Source organism: Melanerpes formicivorus, unplaced genomic scaffold, assembly GCF_026170545.1.
Source record: "Melanerpes formicivorus ecotype bairdi unplaced genomic scaffold, bMelFor1.0.p_v2 SCAF_76, whole genome shotgun sequence".
Taxonomy (NCBI): Eukaryota; Metazoa; Chordata; class Aves; order Piciformes; family Picidae; genus Melanerpes; species Melanerpes formicivorus.
The window spans coordinates 2,199,104-2,219,699 of NW_027142428.1; the positions used below are offsets into that span (position 1 = coordinate 2,199,104).

Genomic DNA, 20,596 nt, shown 5'->3' on the forward strand with positions numbered 1-20,596 from the left:
TTAATACTTCAGTGCCAACAGCCTGTTAGCATTCTCCAGACTTTTACTAACTTCCAAGGAATGTTTTTGTATGATTGGACATCCCAGTTTTGTTATTTGATTTCACAAGGAATAGGCAGAGTCAGGGACTCAACAAAGAGCTGGCACTCCCAAGTTTCCTCCCTGCTGTACTTGCCTCATGGTCTCTCTTTGAACTTGGGGCCTCTCATTGTGCTCTCCATTGACAGCACACAGTTTGGTGCAGCCTGCCAGGGCTCCAGCAGGTTATGGAGAATAGCAAAGTCTTGTAGGTGAGCTCTTTGCTAAGTTGATTTCATCCTTACAACCAGGCATTGATTTCTCATTTTGATACACACAAGTGAGAGAGAGAATAAAACAATGGTGTCTGCAATTGCTGCCCTTCCCTGCGTGATATACGTTGTTCTCTTACAACCTCAATCAGCTTTATTCTTAAGGGCTCCTAATAGCTCCAGCTCTAATTAAGACTCACCCTTACTATGACCCTGTGAACTGAGCTATCTCCTAGTGCAGCTGCATGAGTAGTTTCCAAAACATCTATTTCTCTGTTTCACTTTGTCATGTGATTTTTGTGTGAACTCAGTAGATATGAACAATTATTTTCAGTGGAAAAGAATGCTGCTGCAGAATTCTGCTCTCCTTACACATGTAATATAACATTTGTGTTCTGTAATAAATGCAGTTGACTTTGAGTTTTGTGTTTCTCTAACCCATGCCCAAGTTTTGCTCAGAAAGGTGCTTTGCCAGGTGACCTGCTTTGACTCCTGTGAGGGAAATCACTGCTCTCCTGCAAGGACACACAAAAGGCATCAGCACAAACAGAAGCAGCCCCTGGGAAGGTGGGGTGTGATTTCAGAAGGCGCCCAGACCTTTGCTGGCAGCTGCAGACCTAGTGACAGACCAGTGCACACCTACAGCAACATCTCTTTAACAGCTGTAGACTTTATCCCCAGTTCAGACACAGCTACTCATAGCCATTTTATAAACTTTCCGAGAGAGGAAAGTAAAATTCCACCAAGAAAGTGAGGTAATCTCTCTCAGCTGGGGCTGGACTCCCACAGTTTGCTCTTCTGCATCTGTCAAATATTGTGGGCAAGTGACTAATGACTGAAATACTCTGTCCAAACACTGCTGCAGGGAGTGAAGGACAATGTTCTCCCGGTAGCTCTTGGGTTCCTGCTGTAAGATGCCTTTGAGCGAGAAAGGAAAGAGCCAGACTTGTGCCATCTAGTGACCCGAAGAGAGAGAGCATCTGTCCCCTGCCCCATCCTCTTCTTCCTCACACAAAAGCCTTTAGCTCATCATTCAGAGTCCCGAGATGGCAATAAAACACGGATTAATGAGCATTTCTATTATTTTCACATCTTTCATGTGCAACTCTCCTGGCAGAGCCCTGACTCCTTGAGTCAGCTGCCTTTGGGTTTGCTCTGTTTTGCCTGAGAGACAGTTTATGACTCTCTTACTCAGGCATGGATGTGAGGAGGTGAAAGTCCAATTGTGTTCCTCTCCACGTTCCCTTTGTCTTTCGTTTCCAGATGGTCACCAAGCAATTAGCTCCTCTGCACTTCTCCCATTTTCCCTTCTCAAGGCTTACTGACAACAAGTTCTCCCACAAGCACAACTGCCTTCTGGTGTTTTCTGAGGTTTTCTAGAGCAGTTAGACATTACTTCTTAAAGTCAGCAGGAAATAAAAGACACAGGATGAGGGTCACATCAGAACAAGTGCTTTTCCAAAGCAGACCCATTCCTAAGGTGATGGAACCATCAGCCAAATTGCTCTAACTGCCCTCAGTAAATGGCTGAGTACTTACAAAAGCATAAGAAACCAGGCAAAATCTCTGCTTTTGTAAGAATGGGAACACACGTCTGGAGAAACCTTGCCCATTCAGCTGGAGTGCCTGGGAATAATGGGACAAGCTGGGAGAAGCAGGTTCATAGGCAATGGCAGGTCACTGGGGCCATCCCAAATATGTTTGCAGAAGGAAGTAACCGACCCTTTTCTCCGATCAGGAAGCCAAGGACCCGGGCAGTGCACACTGAGCCCCCCTCTCAGACTACTACTCTTCCCCATCCTTCCATCAGCAAAGTCACTTTATGCCCTTCCCCCAGCATCTCTACACAAATGATTTTTGCAGACAAGTCCTTGTCTTCTGCAGTTTCTGGAAGCACCTAGGGCTCCTGCTGTGTTATACAAGTGCCGCAGCTCACAGGTTTTGCTACACTGGTGACTCCAGCTGAAGCTTACCTTTGTGACAGCCAGTAACTTGGTTGACTGGAAGATGCTTGATACAGGTTCAAAAGAACAATTTCATTCCTTTTGTGAATAATTTTATTCCTTTTGTGAATAATTAAAGCACGCCAAACACAAAGCTGAAAACAAGGGAATGCACGTCAGGAACAAAGAAGCACAAACCTGCTCCCAGGAAGGTATCTGCAAGTGCAGCAGCCTTCCTGGCACCAAAAGCTTTGCTTGCCCTCTGTTGGGTGCCTGGGGAAGGACTTGCTGCCTGGGTAATGAGTGCCACTTGCTGGATGGACCTTGTGAAAGAGTGATGCAGAGTGATGGAGGCATCGAAACCAGAGTGCTCTCTGCTTGTTAGCCTCTCCAGGCATCTGATAAGAAGGTGACATTCAGTGAAATTAAAGACTGCAATTAATTTGGAGCCAAGCAATTAAAAAGCAGGGCACAATAATGTTTTACGTAGTATGTAATGCAGACAACCTGTGGAGTTCACTTCCATGAAGGGGTCACTGAAGCAAATGCAGTGTGTAGGTGGGAATGAAGCGATGGTTGATTTAATGCCCACTAGCAGGCTGTGGAAGCTGAAGTGACAAACACAATCAAATCACATGCTTCAGGGCATAAATTGAAGGGGTTGAGTAGTAGAAGCACTTATGTATATAAAAGCTCTGATCCTGAGAGGTGCTGATTACCTGCAAACCTTACAAAGTTCAGCCAGTGAAAGGGAACTCAGGAATTGTTCAACTTCTCCACTGGCTGAGCCTGTACTTGCTAATTTTCCTTATTAATAAACTGTGTATATTTTAGCCTGCTGGCACAAACATCCGTATTACTACAGTAACATTTCTTTCCTTTCACAAACATTGAAGCTGCTTCTAAAATAAGATTTTATGGAGATAATTTGTAGTGGTGTTGGTAGAAAATTTGTGTCTCAAAATATGCCATAATTCTTTTTCTAGCAAAGGTACTTACACAGCCTCATTATGAGAATATGTGAGCACTTCATAACATAGAGTAGATTTATCTTCCCTGTTTCCTTCCTGAGCAGAGGAGCTAACACTAGCCCCACTCTACAGGTGGAGAGCTGATCCATAAAACAGGCTGTGGGCTTCCATTAATCTATTGGGGTACCATGATGGACCCAGATGCCCATTTTAACTCTGCAACCTCATGACTCCTTAAGGCAAGTAATGCACTGTAGTAGGTATGACATTCACCTTCTGTACCTAGGCAGGGCTGATTGTAGCCCACAGACCTAATTGTTGAGGGACCAGAGGTAGAGAGCTCAGGAAGGCTGAACACAGCCTTCAGTGATCTGCCTGTGACAAAGAAAATCTTTGCTTTCATCTGGAATGCAGCTAAGGGGGGGGAATGGCATCTTTCCTCTGTCATTTGAGAACCAGACAGGCTAGGACCTCCCAGGAATGCCTTAGGTAGAGTTTGTCCTGCTTGGGTGTAGGAGAGTTTTCTTGTAATCTCTTCCCATCCTCTCTGCAGTGGTCCCCTCTAAGAAAATGGCATTCTTTATCCTAATAAATTTCTATAGCTAAAATGACATTCTTTGTCCTAATAAATTTCTATAGCTAAGCACTGAATACCTAATCCCATAATTAATGTCTGTGGGGAACTGCCACGTGGGTCTTGGGCCATTCAAAGCCTAGGGTCTGCAATGCTAAGGCAAGAGGAGCTGGGGATAGTCACCACGAATCTAACAGCTCAAATGAGCAAACTCCCCTTTTTTTTCCCTTCTCCATAACCAGCTCCTGCCACTGCTACTCCCCCACTAATCCCCATCTTTTACTTCCCCTCCCCAGCCATAATTTTTTCTGCCTTTTGCACTAGACAAATCTGATATGCCGTGCTAAATATTTTAAAGGTGGCAAATGATCCTTCATCACAGAGTAGCATGATTGCATTACAATGTATTAGAACAACATGACTTTGCCAGAGGCTGTTTGTTGGCACTGTGCCTGGTGAAGGAGGCAGCCCAAGTTTGGGAAGGAACGATGGAGTCATTTATCAACATTTGGTCCTACAACGCATGAAGCTGCACCAGCCCAAGCAGCCTTAGAGAGAGAAATCTGGAGGCTGAGCCAGAAACCCTGAACACTGACAGGCCTTTGAGGGAGCTTCTTCAAATCCAGAGCCCTATCAAAATGTCAAGCTGAGATCCTGTGACAGATTCAACTCATGCTTTTGGCACTTTTTCTGTTGCATTTTGTCTCCCCTTTTAGGTTCAGATGAAGTACGCGTTTCTTTCAGTCCCATGGCCAGCTTGTGTAAAAGGGCTGATTTGATCTCACACTGCTGTGGTGTAATGGAAGATCTCTGATGAACCAAGTAGAATTGCAGAAACCCAACATGTGGCTTCTAGAGCTTGTTTTCCTTCATAATATCCTCATAGGATGGAGGCAGTTCGGTACCCCCAATGCTGAACCGTGGGGAAAGAGAAGGGGCAAGAGATGAGGACATCTCCGTAGTCATGCAGGGTCTTGGAGATCCAGAGAATGGGCACTGAGGTGCTTCACTTGCTGGAAAAAAGCAAAGATGTAACCACAGAGTAGACAGGCATGAAGAGCAAGCGTGGGAGTGAGAGGGGTGAACCTGGGAGGAGCTGCCAAACCACTTGGAAACAAGAAAGGCATGGACGTAATTTTTGTAGCATGGCATCACAAAGACTCTCACCACAAAATCCAGATACAAGAAGTGAGAACAGAGGAATTTGGGTGGGTTTGGGGTGGGTCCTCCCTGTGGACACACTGTTCATGATGACCCAGAAAGGAGGCAATACCTCCTCTGGGAAGGGCTTAGCCTAATGACAGAAGCAGCTTTCTTCTTCTAAGAGTGAGGATTGTCTGGCCCAGCCTGCTGATGCTGCTGGCAGTACTCCAGGTCCGTGCTGGGTGCTACATATAGTCATTATAACTCAGTCCTCAAAAGTCTGGGTACTCACGTGCGAATGCTGAAGGTGGCTGCCACAATGAACAGCACCTACCAAGACAAATTTTTGAGAGACCTCAGGATGTATCAGCCAACTGAGCTGGCTGCTCAGGTGGTACAAGTAGACCATTGTCAATTTGCCTGAGTGAGAAATTCAGGTCATGTATTGAAAAGGGCTGCCCGATCCCAGGCAGTGCCTATGGCTGTGTCCATCAGGCTGCTGAGTACCTGAGGAAAAGGTCCAATGTGCCTCCAGTGTTAGCGTGGCCAAGCTCTGACTAGGTACGTTTGGGACATGGCCATGTAGGGACAGCACTGAGTTCAGCTGAAGATGCAGCTAGGGAAAGGTGGATTTGGCGTGCTTAAGCCCCCCAGTTCGTGGTCTGAACTTTCCCACAAGAGGTTCAAGATGAGGACCCCACCATTCACCAAAACCACAGCACCCAGCTGTAATATGGCTCCCACTTAAGTCTAATTGCCGCTTACTGAGCTATGGATGGGGTATGGAAGCCAACCAGGGCCAGTGGGACCTTTCAGCAGGTAGGGAAAGGACTAACCACAAAAGGCATCGGAGCCGCTGAGCGCAAAGACAGCCACGGTGCGTTGGTGGGGGAGGCAGCTCCGCGGTTTCAGCCAGCACTGCAGACAGCAGCAGATCCCACAGGACAGAATCAAGGCCAGGAAAAACAACATCAGGAACCTGAGGCAGAGGCAGCAGGGTAAGAACAGCACCATCACCATCTGCGAGCAGCACCAACAGATGGCTGCATGTCTTCAAATTAACATATTCATTAACATCTTTTGGAAATAGCTGTTAAATGTTGCCGTTTCCCCACCAGTGTACTGGACATGATCAAAGTCCCAGGAAACCAATGTCTCAGTGCTGAGTGCTGGCTGGAAATTCAAACATTTCTCCCCAAAACCATTCATGGATTTTGCCTAGCTCAGTTGTCAGGGTACAGTGAGGAGGATATGGATAAATGGTTCCCATTAGTCAGTAAAGACAGAACACAGGGACAGCCCAGGAGCAAGGCTCTCTAGCTATTAATCTCTTTGAATGCCTTTTTCTCTATATATCCATCAAAGAATATTATTTGCCAGATTTTCCCTCTAAAACAGATCTGAAACTTACCACACATACCAGCTGCTAAAGTTTTCATCACTCTGCCTGAAGCACCTAGCAAGGGAAAAATAAAAGGCACTTTCATCATGAGGGGACCATACCATCTCCAAAGCACATCTGCCAACACAAAGAAAAGCATCATCGATAAGCAGAGGATTGAGAAGTTCTCCTCCATCAAGGGAACCCTATTAAAAGTTTTTCTGTGTGGATGGGTGCAAATGCAGATGATGCATGAAGCAGCGTGCAACAGGTTTGCTTTTTTAACACTGGCACCCGCCACCAGCTTTTGTACTGAAAACCCAAAAGGTTGCCAGCTTCCCTTTCCTCTTTTGGAAGAAAAATGTCCCTTTCCTAGGAGCTCTCGTTCCTCTGCCATGCCAGTGTGCCTGGCAGGAGCACAGCAGCCCTGAGACAGACCGGGGTGGGAGCAGCCATGGGTGAGAAAATGGAGAGCCACACTCACCTCTCGCCAAGCTCACAGTCCGACTCAGAGTCTGCTAACTGAAAACACACATGTAAATCAGAGAAGGCAGATATGTGCTTTTGCTTTATCATTTACCAGCATAATTACTGATCATAGAGTGGGAAGTTGGAGAGAAAGAGCCATACAGGTGCTGACTCCTGCAGGGATGAAAACCAGACCTCTGCCCGGGGACCACAGGGCTGAGCTCTCGTCTCTGTGTGTCTCTGGTCTGAGCCATCCCACATCGAAACCTTGCAGAGAGCTAGATAAATTCAATAGTTTGCAGATGAAAGCTAGGCCAGGAGAAAAGCATTTCTTTTGATGTGAAAGAGGGAAGGACAAGAACAGGGAGAAAAAAGCAGGTGTCAAAGACCTGTTTACAGAAACGGTCTTTGATATTCAGAAATCTCTGCTGAAAAGGTTGCATGACCAAGTTCTTGGTCTACAGTTCATTTTCCTGTAGCTAATTGTGAGTGCACCTGTAAAATGAAGCTGTTTTGACCAGATGTGGGCTCTGCCCAGCATTTTCCTGCTTTCAGATAACAGTGATGCATCATTCCCAGATTCAGGTTTCAGGTATGGCAAATATGTGAACCCGAAACTTGTTTTTCAGGTATATTTGCTGCTCTCCGCTCAAGTGAGCTTATTTTTGCAAGCATTGTTGATCTCTGCTTTGGTTTCAGATTATCTGGGCAAAAAGTGCCTGGAGTGGTTCAGCAGTATGAGAATCCAATTCAAATACAATTTTTGGCTGACTCACATTAGGTGTGTTGCAACACTTGCCTGAAAAAAAAGGCAGATCAGGTATATAATTCCAATGACACCGGGAAGCAGAATGAAGAAGAAGGAAGGATCAAGATTTATTTCTTGGAGAAAACTATTCAAATGTAGTTTGCAAATCGTTACTTTACTTTGGATTTCCTTCTGTGTGCATCCAAAACCTAGAGATTTCAGACTTAGTCTGAATCAAGCTGGGAAGCTCTGTTTAGTGTCAAATATGTGTAATTGAGAGGTCCTATATGCCTATATAACAGGACTCGGTAAAGATTTTCTTATGCAAATCTTGTGCCACTGTGAACAGCAAGAAATTACTCCACACATCTCTGTAACGTGTCCAACACTGTGCACACGCTGCCTTTTGCTCCCTGTTTTCACTGGAGGTCTTTAGGTAGGATGAAGCCTTTCATATAAAACATTATTTCTGAAATTTCACGAGCTGCTAAAACCCAAGTGAGCAAGAGAGAGAAAAAGACAGAAGCTTCAAGTCTTCCAGATGTGCCCTTTTAAAGCTGATTTACCATGTCACACATGCATCCCACTGCAGAAGTCTTAATTTTGATTTTATTTTCATTTTTTTTCTTAACTTAAACTGATTGTTAGAGTAACAGGTCAAAAACAGAGAGCCGATTGCTGCGATTATGTGTACGCTGAGTATTCCTTCTGGGTGAATGACAGCCTCTGGACTCCCAAACTGCCTTGGAAGATCTACCTTAACGTAGTTAAACTGCAGCAAAGTGCATCTGCTCTGAGGCAATAATTTATCAATGCAGCCAAACATCTGCTCTGAGGCAATAATCTATCAATGCAGCCAAGCACCCACCCATGCTCTTCCATGTCACAGAGGAAATAAAGGAGTAAGTCGGACATGTTTTCTCTGCCTTAATTGGAATTGTTGTGAACATTAAATCCTCCCCCAATTTCATCAGGTCTTAAAAAAAATTCTTCCATTTCCCCCCCTCCCAGGAAAAAAAAACTAAAAATAATAAAAAAGCTGATGACTAAATTCTATCAAAGTTGAAATCTTTGCCCCACAAAATCCCTAAAACTACTCTGGTCCTACTGAAGGGTTTGGTTACCTGGAAGAAGGTTAAACACAGAACTCCAGTGCCTGTGATCCATGATGTAAAACACACAACTCCAAATTTCTGCATCACTAGCAGGAGAAACGTGGGAAGACCTTTGTTTGCAGCAGTGTTTTACTCTCTGTAATTTGGAGCTTTTAAAAGTTCTCTGCACATTGTGCCTTCAGCCAGAGAGTGCATTATCCAATGGCTTCCTGTGCTTCACAAATTACCGCTAGCCAGGGAAAGAATTTGAGTTTGCATGGACACACTCAAATGGCTGCTAGAAGTTAAACCAACACCAGTTTAAGGTCAGCACCTTGCAGTTGTTTCAGTGTTTCCACTGCTGTTCACAAATTCTGTTGCTGAGGCTTAGTTCCTTATTAACCCATGGCTGTATTTAACAGGACCTGCTACAAATAAAGAACCTCTGGAGACTGTAACATGAGGCAATGCTTTCATTACACCTTGCCTTCAGCTGCAATTCTGCCATTACAGACCAAGCAAAGCTGCTTCCAATCAGCTCCTATGCTCTGTGCCTGCTACTCTAATTGAAGCCTTTGCACCAAGGATGAAAGAAACTCTTCTCAGCCTGAGACAACCAGCACCAACACCACTACTACCACTGCTGATAAACAGTTGACCAGGTTGATTTGCTTGGAAAATGCATCCAAAACCCCACACATCTCCTGTGGTCCTCAATAAAGGGTACAAAATTTCATTGCACGGCATAAGGACCAGATTGATCCTAATGGATACACCCAGATGATGTAGTTAGACAGGGGTGGAAGATGGTTTGCACCATAGCTCAAATCACCACCGAAAGGACGATCCTGGTTTGTTCAGCAGCCAGTAATAGATTGTCACTGAGGTTTACAGCCCGTGGCTGAAATGCACCATTAACTACCCCTCTTCCAGATTTAACACAAAGGGTGTTGCCATGAATATGTTTAGCTGTCACTCCAGAAGTTAAACATTATGTTGTGATGCCATAACTTCAGTAATGATTGCCAAAGCTAAGCTGCTCTTGAGATATACCTCTGTGGCTTTGCTTTAACTAAAAGCTCAAGAAGTCTAACCAACTCTGATACACATGTTTGACCCTGGTTTGTTATTTATTGATAAAGTTTTGCATAACCCAAGTCCAAACTCTGGTGTTCTCAAATGTTTACTTTTAACTCACCACTAATTAAAAGCAATCCTCTGAAACAAGGCCCTCTGAGAAAGCATCCCTCATAGGGGGACTAAGTGCATGCATTACGCAATAGAAGTGGTCAGAACAGGGTGATGTCCTGGTTCAGATCAATCATTTTCAATTCTGTTCAACAGTAAGCTGCCAAACCAATTTCTTAGCTGTTTTCTTAAAACAAAAAGCTTCTGCAGTATAAAAATGTGCACAGCCTTGCTGGGAACCCTGTGACTCTTGTAATTTCAGGCTTCATGGAGATCATCCATCAGTGGACTAATTTCATACTTCTCCCTCTCACAATTACTTCCCTTGGGGCCAGCACCCAGGGTGCTTCCTATTTAGAGCTTACAAATGGATCAACACCAGTATTTCAGGGGGCAGGTACCACAATGATCTTCTGGTACTGAAAACTAACACATAGCATTTGTTCTGGGTCTATTTCTAGAAGAAAAAGGGAAGAACAGAATTCCACCAGTGCTCAGTGCAAAGTTGGCCTTGAGGCAAACTTTGAAGTTTTCTGTTGGTTGGTCCCATACAGAGGTTTCAACTGGTGATGGCAATTTATGGAGCTTGTCCCTGTATGCTTGGCAACAATGGCAAGAAGAGAGAGAGAGATGGCTAAGAGAGGGTCCACAAACATCCCTGTCTTTTCCTGCAGCTGTGACCCCAATACTGAAAAGAGCTGCTGCTTCAGCAGGAAAACTCTCCCTGACCATGATCTGCTGAGCAGCTTTAATGCATGAATGCCATAAAGAGCCCCAGTATTTGCTCCAAGACAACCAGAACAACCCATGGCAGGCTGAAACCCCTCCTACTTTCTCCCTGCCTACTCTAACACTGCTGTCTTCAAGGTTTTGCAGTACTGGGAGACTCATCATCTGGGTAGCTGTGTATCTAAGGGTTATCTCCAGCCTCAGGGCATTTTCTAGGTTTTTTGTCATTCCCCCAGGAGGATATATATGCACACAGATGTATGCACATATCTGTGAAAGGTAACCCTTGCTCCCTCCTCCTCATCAGCCTACTGATGAAGAGTTTGGTATCTCTTGCCTCCTCAATCCATTATATCTACCTCATCAATGGACTTGGGAAGATGCTCTCTGATAGATTTTAACTCATGGCCATTAGATTAAAAATCTGTTGTTTCCTCATCACCTTATGTCGTTGCTAGGTGACAAATGCATCTCCCAGGCAGCAACAGGGACTATTGCAACATACAGCAATTTATGATTGTCTATTATCTCTGTGCTTAAAGTGCCTGGGAGTTGATACACAGTTCTAGGATCATCCAAAGGCTGACTTTTAGGGTTGCCACAGAAACCACCTGTGCTGAGGGATGGCTCTTCCTGGGCTTCATGAGAGGGGATACAAGGCTGGTAGATAGGAGGAATTTGGAAGAAGCTGATTTAACTTTTCAAGTCTGATGGGGCCAAGGCTGAATTAGGGGGTCTGAATTTCAGGACCCTAGCTCATTCTTGTTTGCATTTGTGCTAGGAGCTGTGGCCTTTGCTGATTTAAGTGATGTACAATAAGTTTTGGTCATGCTTTTGGTTTGAGCCAAAATTTCAGGGAACACCCTGGGGACCTCTGGGTTCTGGTAAGAATGGGAGTGAAGTTACCAGTGAACAGAGCTCCTGGCCACTCATAAGCCCAGATAGTAATTTAAAAGTGGTTAAAGCTCCTCCTAAACTGGCTTCAGAGCATTTGATGTCTGCTGGGGATGACTTTGGGGAAAGCAATACAGTCTAGAATGGGACAGTGAATGACTATCAGAAAGCAAGAAAGAGTGGCAGGAGGAAAGAGGGGGCAGACACAGAGAAGGAAGTAGGACAGGATGGAGAACACAGAGATGTGACATGAAAGGGAGACCAGGAAAGGCAGAGCAGCTGTGATCTCTACATTAAGGTCAACTGATTATTTAAATAAGTATGTGTTGGCTTTAATGTCACAGTGTTTTCACACCACCATTTTTTTTTCCCTTCAGCCCACTGGGAGCTCTCCCCTATTCAGCTTCACCTCTGTCTGGCTTTGGTTGTGCTTTTGCAGCTGCATCTTTGGTATCTGGGCTCAGTCAGGCTGCAATCATCCCTCCCAGCCTGGCATGAGAAGACTTAGGTAAACTGAGTTTAGCCAAAGAGAAGGGTAACAGAGAGGACTGAAGGTGGAACATTGCCTCTGCAAAAGGAGAACTGAAGCAGCTTCAGTCTCAAAAAATAAAAGCTGCAAGGAGCTGCTTCCTCCCTAGAAACACACTGAGATGGATACATCCAGCGCCAGGGAGATCTATTTAAGCTGATGGACACTGCTGGAATGGGAACAAATGTGAGCAAACTGGCCATGAATAAACTGAGGCTAAAAAAGCAAAGAAGGTTCACCCCATCCGGAGCAGTGAGGCTGTGCAGCAGCTTGTCTGTGGGAGGAGTGTGGGCATGAAACCAAATGGCTTCCGGGATAGAAATCAGCAAGCTCCCACAGGGGATGTAACCACTTTGGTGGGGCTTGCTGACCCAGAGAGTCCTCTTCCGCCTGTGGAAACAACCCCGGTTGATCTTTAGACCATCAAACCCATCTGCATGTACAGGAGTCAGCCAAGGCAGGCCTGGGCTTGCATTAGCAAGGAAGGATGAGCTCTATAAAACAAGCCATGGCAGAGCTGGCACAGCCTGTTGTCTTTCAAAAGGATTATAACGAGTTGCTGCTCACTGATGAATACGACCCTTTGTGAGCCTGTGCAGAGGACGTGCTGCACAGGGGGAAGGAAAGACTCTGGGCACTGATTTAAATGAGTGCAAACAAGGATGACATTGTTCTGCTGCATCCTCCCCAGAAGCAAGGCTTTGCAGGTCACCCTCGAATCTGAGGGAACTGCAGCTACCACCACCGCTTCACATGGTCCAGAGACCCCTTTTGTTTGTCTTGGTGTGTCAGTAGGGAATATCCAGTGGAGAATGGGGCCAGTTTTTCGCCTGGCAGAAAGCTAAAGGAAAGAGAATCTCCTTTTAGGTTAGTTTTATTTGTGAAAGGGACTTCTCCCAAGTGTATGCATATCCTAGACTGAGAACTACAGGCAAATGTCTACAACACAATTAATGGAGTTCATGAGCCCTTAAATCACACATTCATGGGAAGTCAAAGATTTAAAACTATCCAAAGTGTAAAGGCCACTGAATTGTTGAGAGCAATTGCTGTGAACTGTTCAAATACCCCTCTTCCAATGCTATCATGAAGCCATGAAATGGATATGGCAACAACTGAAGTACTGAGCATTGCTGAAAGGATTTAGGAAGGAACTTTCTTGCTCTGGAATTCACAAGGGGAAGCAACTTTGAGAAGTGCATCTTTCCAGCAAGCATCTTCTGTACACCAATGACTCTGGTACTGTCTCTGCTCTCACCATTAAAAACAGATAACAGCATGCAGTGTTTACAGAGTGTTGTGGTGGAGCAGTGGAAGCTAAAACTGTAGAAGTGGCTTGGGTTTGATTTTTTGTTTGTTTGTAGGGTGTTTGTTGTTGTTTCCTGTTTTTGTTTCTCTTTGTTTATTGTGTTTTTTTTTGGTTGGATGCTTGGTTTGTTTTGTTTTTTGTGGGTGGTGGTGGTGGTTTGGGCAGTAGGGGGTCCCCTCTGAGCTGAGCTTTGTTTTGAAAACTTAAGTTGAATCCTGAAAAAAAAGTGCCAAAAGGATAGGGGCACGCATAAGCCCAACAGTTGTTTGGTTTTATGAGAGAATTCAGACCTCAGAAGTACAATTTAAGATCTGCTTCACCTGAGGAATATCTTGGCACCTCTTTCTGGCTTTGACATTGGGACTCGGGATAAATCCCAGCTCTGTCACTGACTTCCAACATAGCAACAAGCTTCTGTGTGTTACAGCCCACCTGGAAAAAGAGTGTAAGAGACCTTTCATCTCACAAGCTCTCCAGACAGACACTGTACCTCCCACAGAGCACGTCAGAAAGCAGTTCAAAGGGCTGGATAACCCTCAAGACTCACCCTCAAGGAACAGAAAAGCAGAAATAAGGCTAAAGCTGATAAAATTAAAAGCAGCTTGAATAAAAAGAGCTGAAGTATACCAGAAAGACAGTCAAAGTAATGGCTAGCAGAAATTCTCCCCTTTGGGTTTTTTTTTTAATGTGAAATTGAAGCTGATTATGGTTACTTGAATTCTGAAGCCTGCTGCTCTTCAGTTGTGCTCCAACAGGTCCTCTTACTTTTATTCAGTTAAAATTGTATATGTATTTTAATCATTAGAAATTATATTTGGGGTTTAATTATTTTTCTTAATTTCTCTCCTTTCTTCGTCACTCTATTGCCAGGAGCTAAGAAATTACAGTTAAAAAATTAAATGCCTTTTGTATTTTCATCCCTGTAATTTACTTAGCTGCTGGATGTAAAAAAGACAAAACGAGAATAAATTGCTTGAAAGCACAGAGAGGCTTCATTTTCCTCTGCCTTTGAGTTACTGATATCACACTGGACACCACATGGGAGGTTTTGGCTGAGAAATTAGCATGAGAATATCTGGCACATACTGAAACACATTTTCAAGTCAATTTTCCAGGCAGAACCACTTAGCAGTGAATGCTGAAATGCATCATGCTGCCAGTCATTATCAGCTGGCACATGTGCTACTTTGCCAAGAACCAATGGTTAGCTCTGCAAGAGAGGCCACATAAGCACAGGAATGTGTACTTGTTTCATGGGACCTTCTCCAACACCCAGGCCCCAAGTACCAAAGGCTTGATGTGCTGTGCCCTTATGTGAAGACACATCTACCATTTCAGCCTAAGGCTTCCTCAGATTTGCTAAATACCTATTAACTGTTGCCACAGTCAGTTGCTTATAGCCTTACCTTCTGTCTTGAATTCTTGATAGTTGCACTTCATGGGTTTAATTTGAATTTTTTGGGACCTCATATGCAGCCTGCCCCCTGCCTAGCTCACCTGGGCTCCAAGCAGGGAAAAGCAGTGACTTCAAACTGGCATTTGTTGCAGGCAGAGCCAGCTCAGAACAGGCTTCAGCCAAATGCCTGCATACCTAGAATTAGGGAGGACTCATATCACTGCATATGGATTGAAGAAATACAGCAAGAACAGGCTGTCTCTTACATTCCTCTTGTGACAGGTGCAAATTCAAATGCTCTTCCTGGGAAGATGCTTGGGATAAGATGCTGTGTACCTACTTGCCTTGTACTACCCAAGCATCCTGCAGCAGTGTAGCTGGGATCAGAGTAGGGATGAGATCCACACTGGCCTCCAGAGCCCTACCTGCTAGCCACCTAGCTCAGCCTCTCTCCAGACTGGTGCTGGGGTGAGAAATGCTGGCTGGAAGACTAGATGGAGAGTTCACATCTTCTTCCCTACTCTCCAGGAGTTTGCTGCATGCATAAACAGAGAGATTTTTATAGGGCAGGGAGGGACTGCAAATAAAACTACAGAAGAGGCAGGAGCAGCACAGTCTTTTCTCCCCCTCAACTTGCAAATCACCCCACCAGTTTTACAGTTTTATATTTTCCTCTGATAACATGTCTGAAGAGCACACTCCTGCTTTCAAATTCAACACATTCAAGCAGCAAGGCTCTGCACAATTCTTTCTTTCAACTGTCCCTTAAAACTCGCCCTGCGATTTCCCCACTGACTCCTGTTTCTGGTTGCTCATTTTCCTTCTGGCCAAGCAGTATCTTCCTAGAATATGAATCCACTCAAGCTCATCTCCATTCCCTAGAGACTTGGTTTAAATTAAACAGCAAGCTCCAGAGCACCCTGAAGCAAGTTTTTATAATCCCCCCCCACCTCCCACAGGCCTTTGTAGCTTTGAATGCAAAAGATGCAAACATTCAGAGCTGTCCATGAAACAGGTGAGGGTGGTTGCATAGGACCTATTCAATAAGAAGGCAAGAAATTTCCCCCCACTTTTCTCTGTTGATGATCTCTCTCTTCTAGAGCAAATAAATTTCAGCTGGTTAGTTTTATAAACTCTTTCCTAGCATAGACAGGTGGTGGTTGGTCTCTTCTCCCAGGCAACCAGCACCAGAACAAGAGGACACAGTCTCAAGCTGCACCAGGGGAGGTTTAGGCTGAATGTTAGGAAGAAGTTCTTCATAGAAAGAGTGATTGGCCATTGGAATGGGCTGCCCAGGGAGGTGGTGGAGTCACCATCACTGGAGGTGTTTAGGAAGAGAAAGGATGGGGTTCTTGGGGCCATGGTTTAGTTGATTAGATGGTGCTGGATGATAGGTTGGACTCGATGATCTCAAAGGTCTCTTCCAACCTGGTCTATTCTATTCTAATCTATTCTATTCTATTCTATTCTATTCTATTCTATTCTATTCTATTCTATTCTATTCTATTCTATTTGCAGTTGAGGTTTCTGGGCTGTATAAACATAAGACTTCTAATAAATGGTTGGTAGAGAAGTGGCATTTCTCTCAATTCCTCCTGGACAGCACTCAGCATTAGATATGGATCTATGTTTTCAGACCTCCCCCTTTTTAAAAGCATTACTCCTGCACCAGCTCTCCCCAGGTCTCTCCAGTCTGCCAAAGACATCAGTGAGAGAAGAAGAAAATACTTAACTTCCATTGTCTCTTGGGGTGCTTGAGCACAGTGTTGGAGCAACTGAACAGATATTTCTGGGGACCCAGTGGCAGTGCTGCAGATGGAACCCAGGAAGACTGTGGTTCAGCTGTGTTATGGTAAGTATCATAGCTTACACACCCAAAAGGTATGCCCAGGAGGGCTTTCTAGAGGAACATCCTTGGAGCAGCAGAGAAACACCAGTATGAACACTGAAAATCGCAACTCAGACACCCACCTCATCTCCTGTGTACAGACTTCATCTTCTTTGAGGTTCTCATATGCACTCCCACATTCTCCTTACTCTTGCAAGTGCTGGTATCAGGGACAGACAGAATGGGCCTAATCCTGTAAGATGCAGAATTCTCACTGCCCAGAGGCAGGGCAGATGGTGCTGGGTCATCCTTGGGATGAAACCCAAGCAGTCCACTGCTGCCAGTGAGTACATCACACTGGGGGCCCAATATTGCACTGGCTAAAGCCAGTGTGAGCAGAGTGGGTCCTGAATGGAGAACAACCATCTGTGAATTTACTACTCCTTCTCAAATGCTAATTAGTTATTTACATAAAACTTTGGAACATTTTAATTAGTTGTGTTAATTTAGAATTCACAGAGAGCTATAAAAGTCTATTATATGGGACACTTATTCAAATGAAGCTTGAAATGGCACATGGTGATGTACTCACAAATCTCCTGCCAACACAGTGAGAAAAAAAGAGAGGGTGGCCAGGCTTTCAGTGAGGTAGCAAGGAGATTGGCATTTCTGCTGCACTGTGTAAAGCTGAGAAGCTGGTCCTGGCTGGGGAGATGGTCCTTTTCCACTTCAGATCTCATTTTGACAGCCCCAGACTCATACTGTCCCAACATTGTTGTATTTGACATATCCTTCTTGTCAGGGGACCATTAACACTTCTTTTCTACTCATCAGCTCTTCTTCCTAAACCTGTAGGAAGTCACTGTTATGTTCAAGCTGATTTGAGATGATTCAAATCAGACCAAAAATGGCCAGCAGTTTGCGGAGCCACAGGAGTGCGATGGACGTACATCAATGCATCAGTCATACAATCATGCTGTCCTGTCTCTTTAGGAGATTAGGTGATGCAAACAAATGCACTTCCAGTATGGACTTGCCAGGTGGGCTATAAACTGCCTTTGTACTGCTTCATAAGTCTTTTTCATTCATCACCAAAAGGTGGCAAACATCCCTCCTGCTCTCTGCAGGCTGTGACAGCGTTGTTAGATATTGTTCCTCTTCTATCCCACCTGTGCTTACTGCCTACACTGGCAATAGACACAAAGGGCACTAGTCCTGCCCCAGCTGGACCTTTACTCTCAAGGCATGTGGAGAAGGACTTTCTTTCATCAAGTTCTTCCTTTCATTGGCACTAAATTCAGTTCAATCAAAGCCATTTGTCTGTGGCGAGACTCTGTAAATCCATCTGTCTCAAGTTGTTAGAGAATCTAAATTGTAATATCACCATTAATCCCAAGATAGAGAAATACCCAAGCAGCTATATAGAATAAGAAACACTCTGCCCTAACATTTCATCTGGCAGGGAAAATTGTTTTCCACATAAAATACAGCACGTGTTACCTGTCGACATATAAGGCTTGTTCCAATAATCCTAAACTCACTGGAAACTGTGTTCCTTGAAGGAAAGTAAATTGCAGCATCACACCCAGTTGTGACAGAGCTGCTGACTGCCTTGAAGAGTTTGAAGACAACATAGAGCGAGGGAAACACAATGCTATATCCAAAGCATTCCAAATAGAATTCATGGGTGGTGTCATTAAAAGTGAGAGGGAGCCACAAACTCTTCTCTGCTCCATGACAAATCACCTGTTCTCTTGGAGATTAGATGTGGCACTTGGTGCCATGGTTTAGTAGTCATGAGGTCTTGGGTGACAGGTTGGACTTGATGATCTTTGAGGTCTTTTCCAACCTAATTGATTCTATGATTCTATGAACATTGCACTGAAACAGATCCACTCCACTGAAACCAATGGATCATTTGGGCTTTTTGATGACCCATAGTCTGGTGTTTTACATACTGTTGGGTAAATAATTCTAGAAAGACTGTTTTCAAAGCAGAAAGATTTTATCTGCATTGTCTCCATGGGCACCTATAACACTGCACAGGGATTTGTCATTTATAGCAAGGAAAGAGCTCAGAGGACTGCCTTGAGAGCCTCTGGGTTATGCTTGCAGAATAGGAAGCAGGGCAAAATCCTGCTATAAAACCTGTTGTGAAGGGGAGTGCAGAACATGTTGTGAAGTTCAGAGCTATGTTATCTGGGAAATCAGGTGGACCACTTAAACTAAGAATGGACTGGATCGCCTGGAGGTGGAATAACTAACCTGCAGGTAGCTGCTTCCAATTGTAATGCTTCAGGGGATAGGATTGGGGCATAGCTCATAGCTATGGAAGCAGATGTGTTGATGTGATGGAGGCCAGCCTGGTATTGTCTTTATCAAAAATGAAGAGCTTGAAGATACTTTGAGAATCACTGCCACCATCAAGGCAAATTGGAAATATTCTCTGGGCAAGAATTTGCTTGATAGCAACAACAGATGGGAGTGAAGCTAGAAGGCACTGGCAACCAACTGGCAGGTAGTTCATGGGTGTCAAATCTTTCAATCCAACCTTTTAAAGCACATCAAAGGACTTTACAGCCAGTACATAAATGCCCTGTGAAATATGAGGCTGCAGGAAATTATTGAGGACAAGAGCCAAGCACAGCTCAGAAAGCAATTGGACATCACCATGGAAAAGAAGAACTTGCAGAACAAGGAAGGATTTTTTGGAAAGCTTTTCCATTTTGATGCACAAACTAGATTCACCCTAACAGAGGTGCAGAAGAAACATAACTCCTAATTATTCCCTTGCTTTCCTCTGGCTATAGTGGGAGCCAGCACACCAGAACTGTGCTCAGCAAAGCAATCCCTATTACCAGTTTGGGGCTCTTGCTATTTATTCAGAGCTCGCCCACTGACCCATCTTCCTGTCACAAACTGATTAAATGCACATGTCAGAAGGACTGCCTGCAATATAAAACAATCAGTGGAAAGGAAAAGGCAACTGGAGGGTATAAAAACAAGTAGCTTTTGACTAGGAGCTTCACTGTGAAGGACTTGAAATTCACGGTAGGGCACTAGCACATGTCAGGATAGTCCAGAGAAAAGACAAGGACATGACTGGGGAGCTCAGACCAGAAGAAGCATCTGCAGCCTTATGTTGGTCTGAGCATTGAACACCTTCTCCAGGTACATAAAAGCAGGCTCTCAGGATGGGCTCAGAAAGGTAGGCACAGCATCACCTTACAGTGCTACGTGAGGTTCACCCCAAACCTCATTCCTATGACCCCTGCCCCTCACTGGTGTGTCTCATTGCTGCCTGACATTAAAGCCTACACGGAGGACAACCTCGTAGAGGGACAGGGACATGCTGCCTGGCCCTCTGAGTGGAGGAAGCAGGCCTTCTCTCATCATCAAAAAATAGGATTGTTCTTAATATCTTTGGTATTTGGATTCAAATTGTGGGTTTAAGCAAACTGAGGAAGGAAGGAGAATGCAGAAGGGATAAAACAGGGCTTGGGGTGTGGAGGTTGTGGGTTTGTTTTGTATACATGTCCAGTGTGTTGTGAATAAGGAGAAGTGGAACAAGATGCCACAAACCAGTGCTGGAGAGTGTGTCAGTGTCAGGGGCATTAGGAGACAATTTTCCACCACCCAATGGCTGGCCTGTGACTCCAGTGACAGCTTTACCATCTCCCAGGACAGTCAGAGCTCCTCAGGGCTCCAGCCATCGTGAGAAGAAAAGCTTTTACAAAGGAGTAGGTATTTTCTCACCAGCTGGGAAGGGTTGGTAGCCCTAACTTTACACTTCATCAGAAAACAGTTTCACAAACCTTGTGTACTCAGGTGATGAAGAATTGCACTTGGCAGATAGCAAATGCACATCATATCCTGTAAATCATTCCTAAAAGGGCATCACAAATTAATCTCTCTGCTGTAGTTACTTTTTTTTTCCCCCAGGCATCATTTATCAATTTAATTTAACGTTAGTTCAGTTGCTAAGGAGCCATGATTGGAAACCTCCATCAAACAGGTTTGAACATTAATACCTGGTCATATAATTGGGAAATATTTCTTAAATCAAGCTGAAGTCCACCCTCTCCAGCCACACTGCACACAAGAGACATGG

General features: G+C 44.5%; 1 protein-coding gene across 2 annotated transcripts; it reads right to left on the reverse strand.

Moving 5' to 3' along the window:
* Window positions 1-2,335: 2,335 nt before the first annotated feature.
* Window positions 2,336-8,866, reverse strand: TMEM207 (transmembrane protein 207). Of its 2 annotated transcripts, none has more exons than XM_068163991.1 (5): window positions 8,643-8,866; window positions 6,787-6,824; window positions 6,342-6,377; window positions 5,758-5,900; window positions 2,336-4,791 (listed from the first exon to the last, which is right to left on the reverse strand). In XM_068163991.1, exons 1-5 carry the CDS (start codon window positions 8,715-8,717, stop codon window positions 4,631-4,633), a joined length of 453 nt encoding a protein of 150 aa, XP_068020092.1. In that variant the 5' UTR covers window positions 8,718-8,866; the 3' UTR covers window positions 2,336-4,630. The 2 variants fall into 2 exon arrangements, with proteins under 2 accessions (XP_068020092.1, XP_068020091.1); XM_068163990.1 differs by having other exon boundaries at window positions 6,333-6,377.
* Window positions 8,867-20,596: the final 11,730 nt, after the last annotated feature.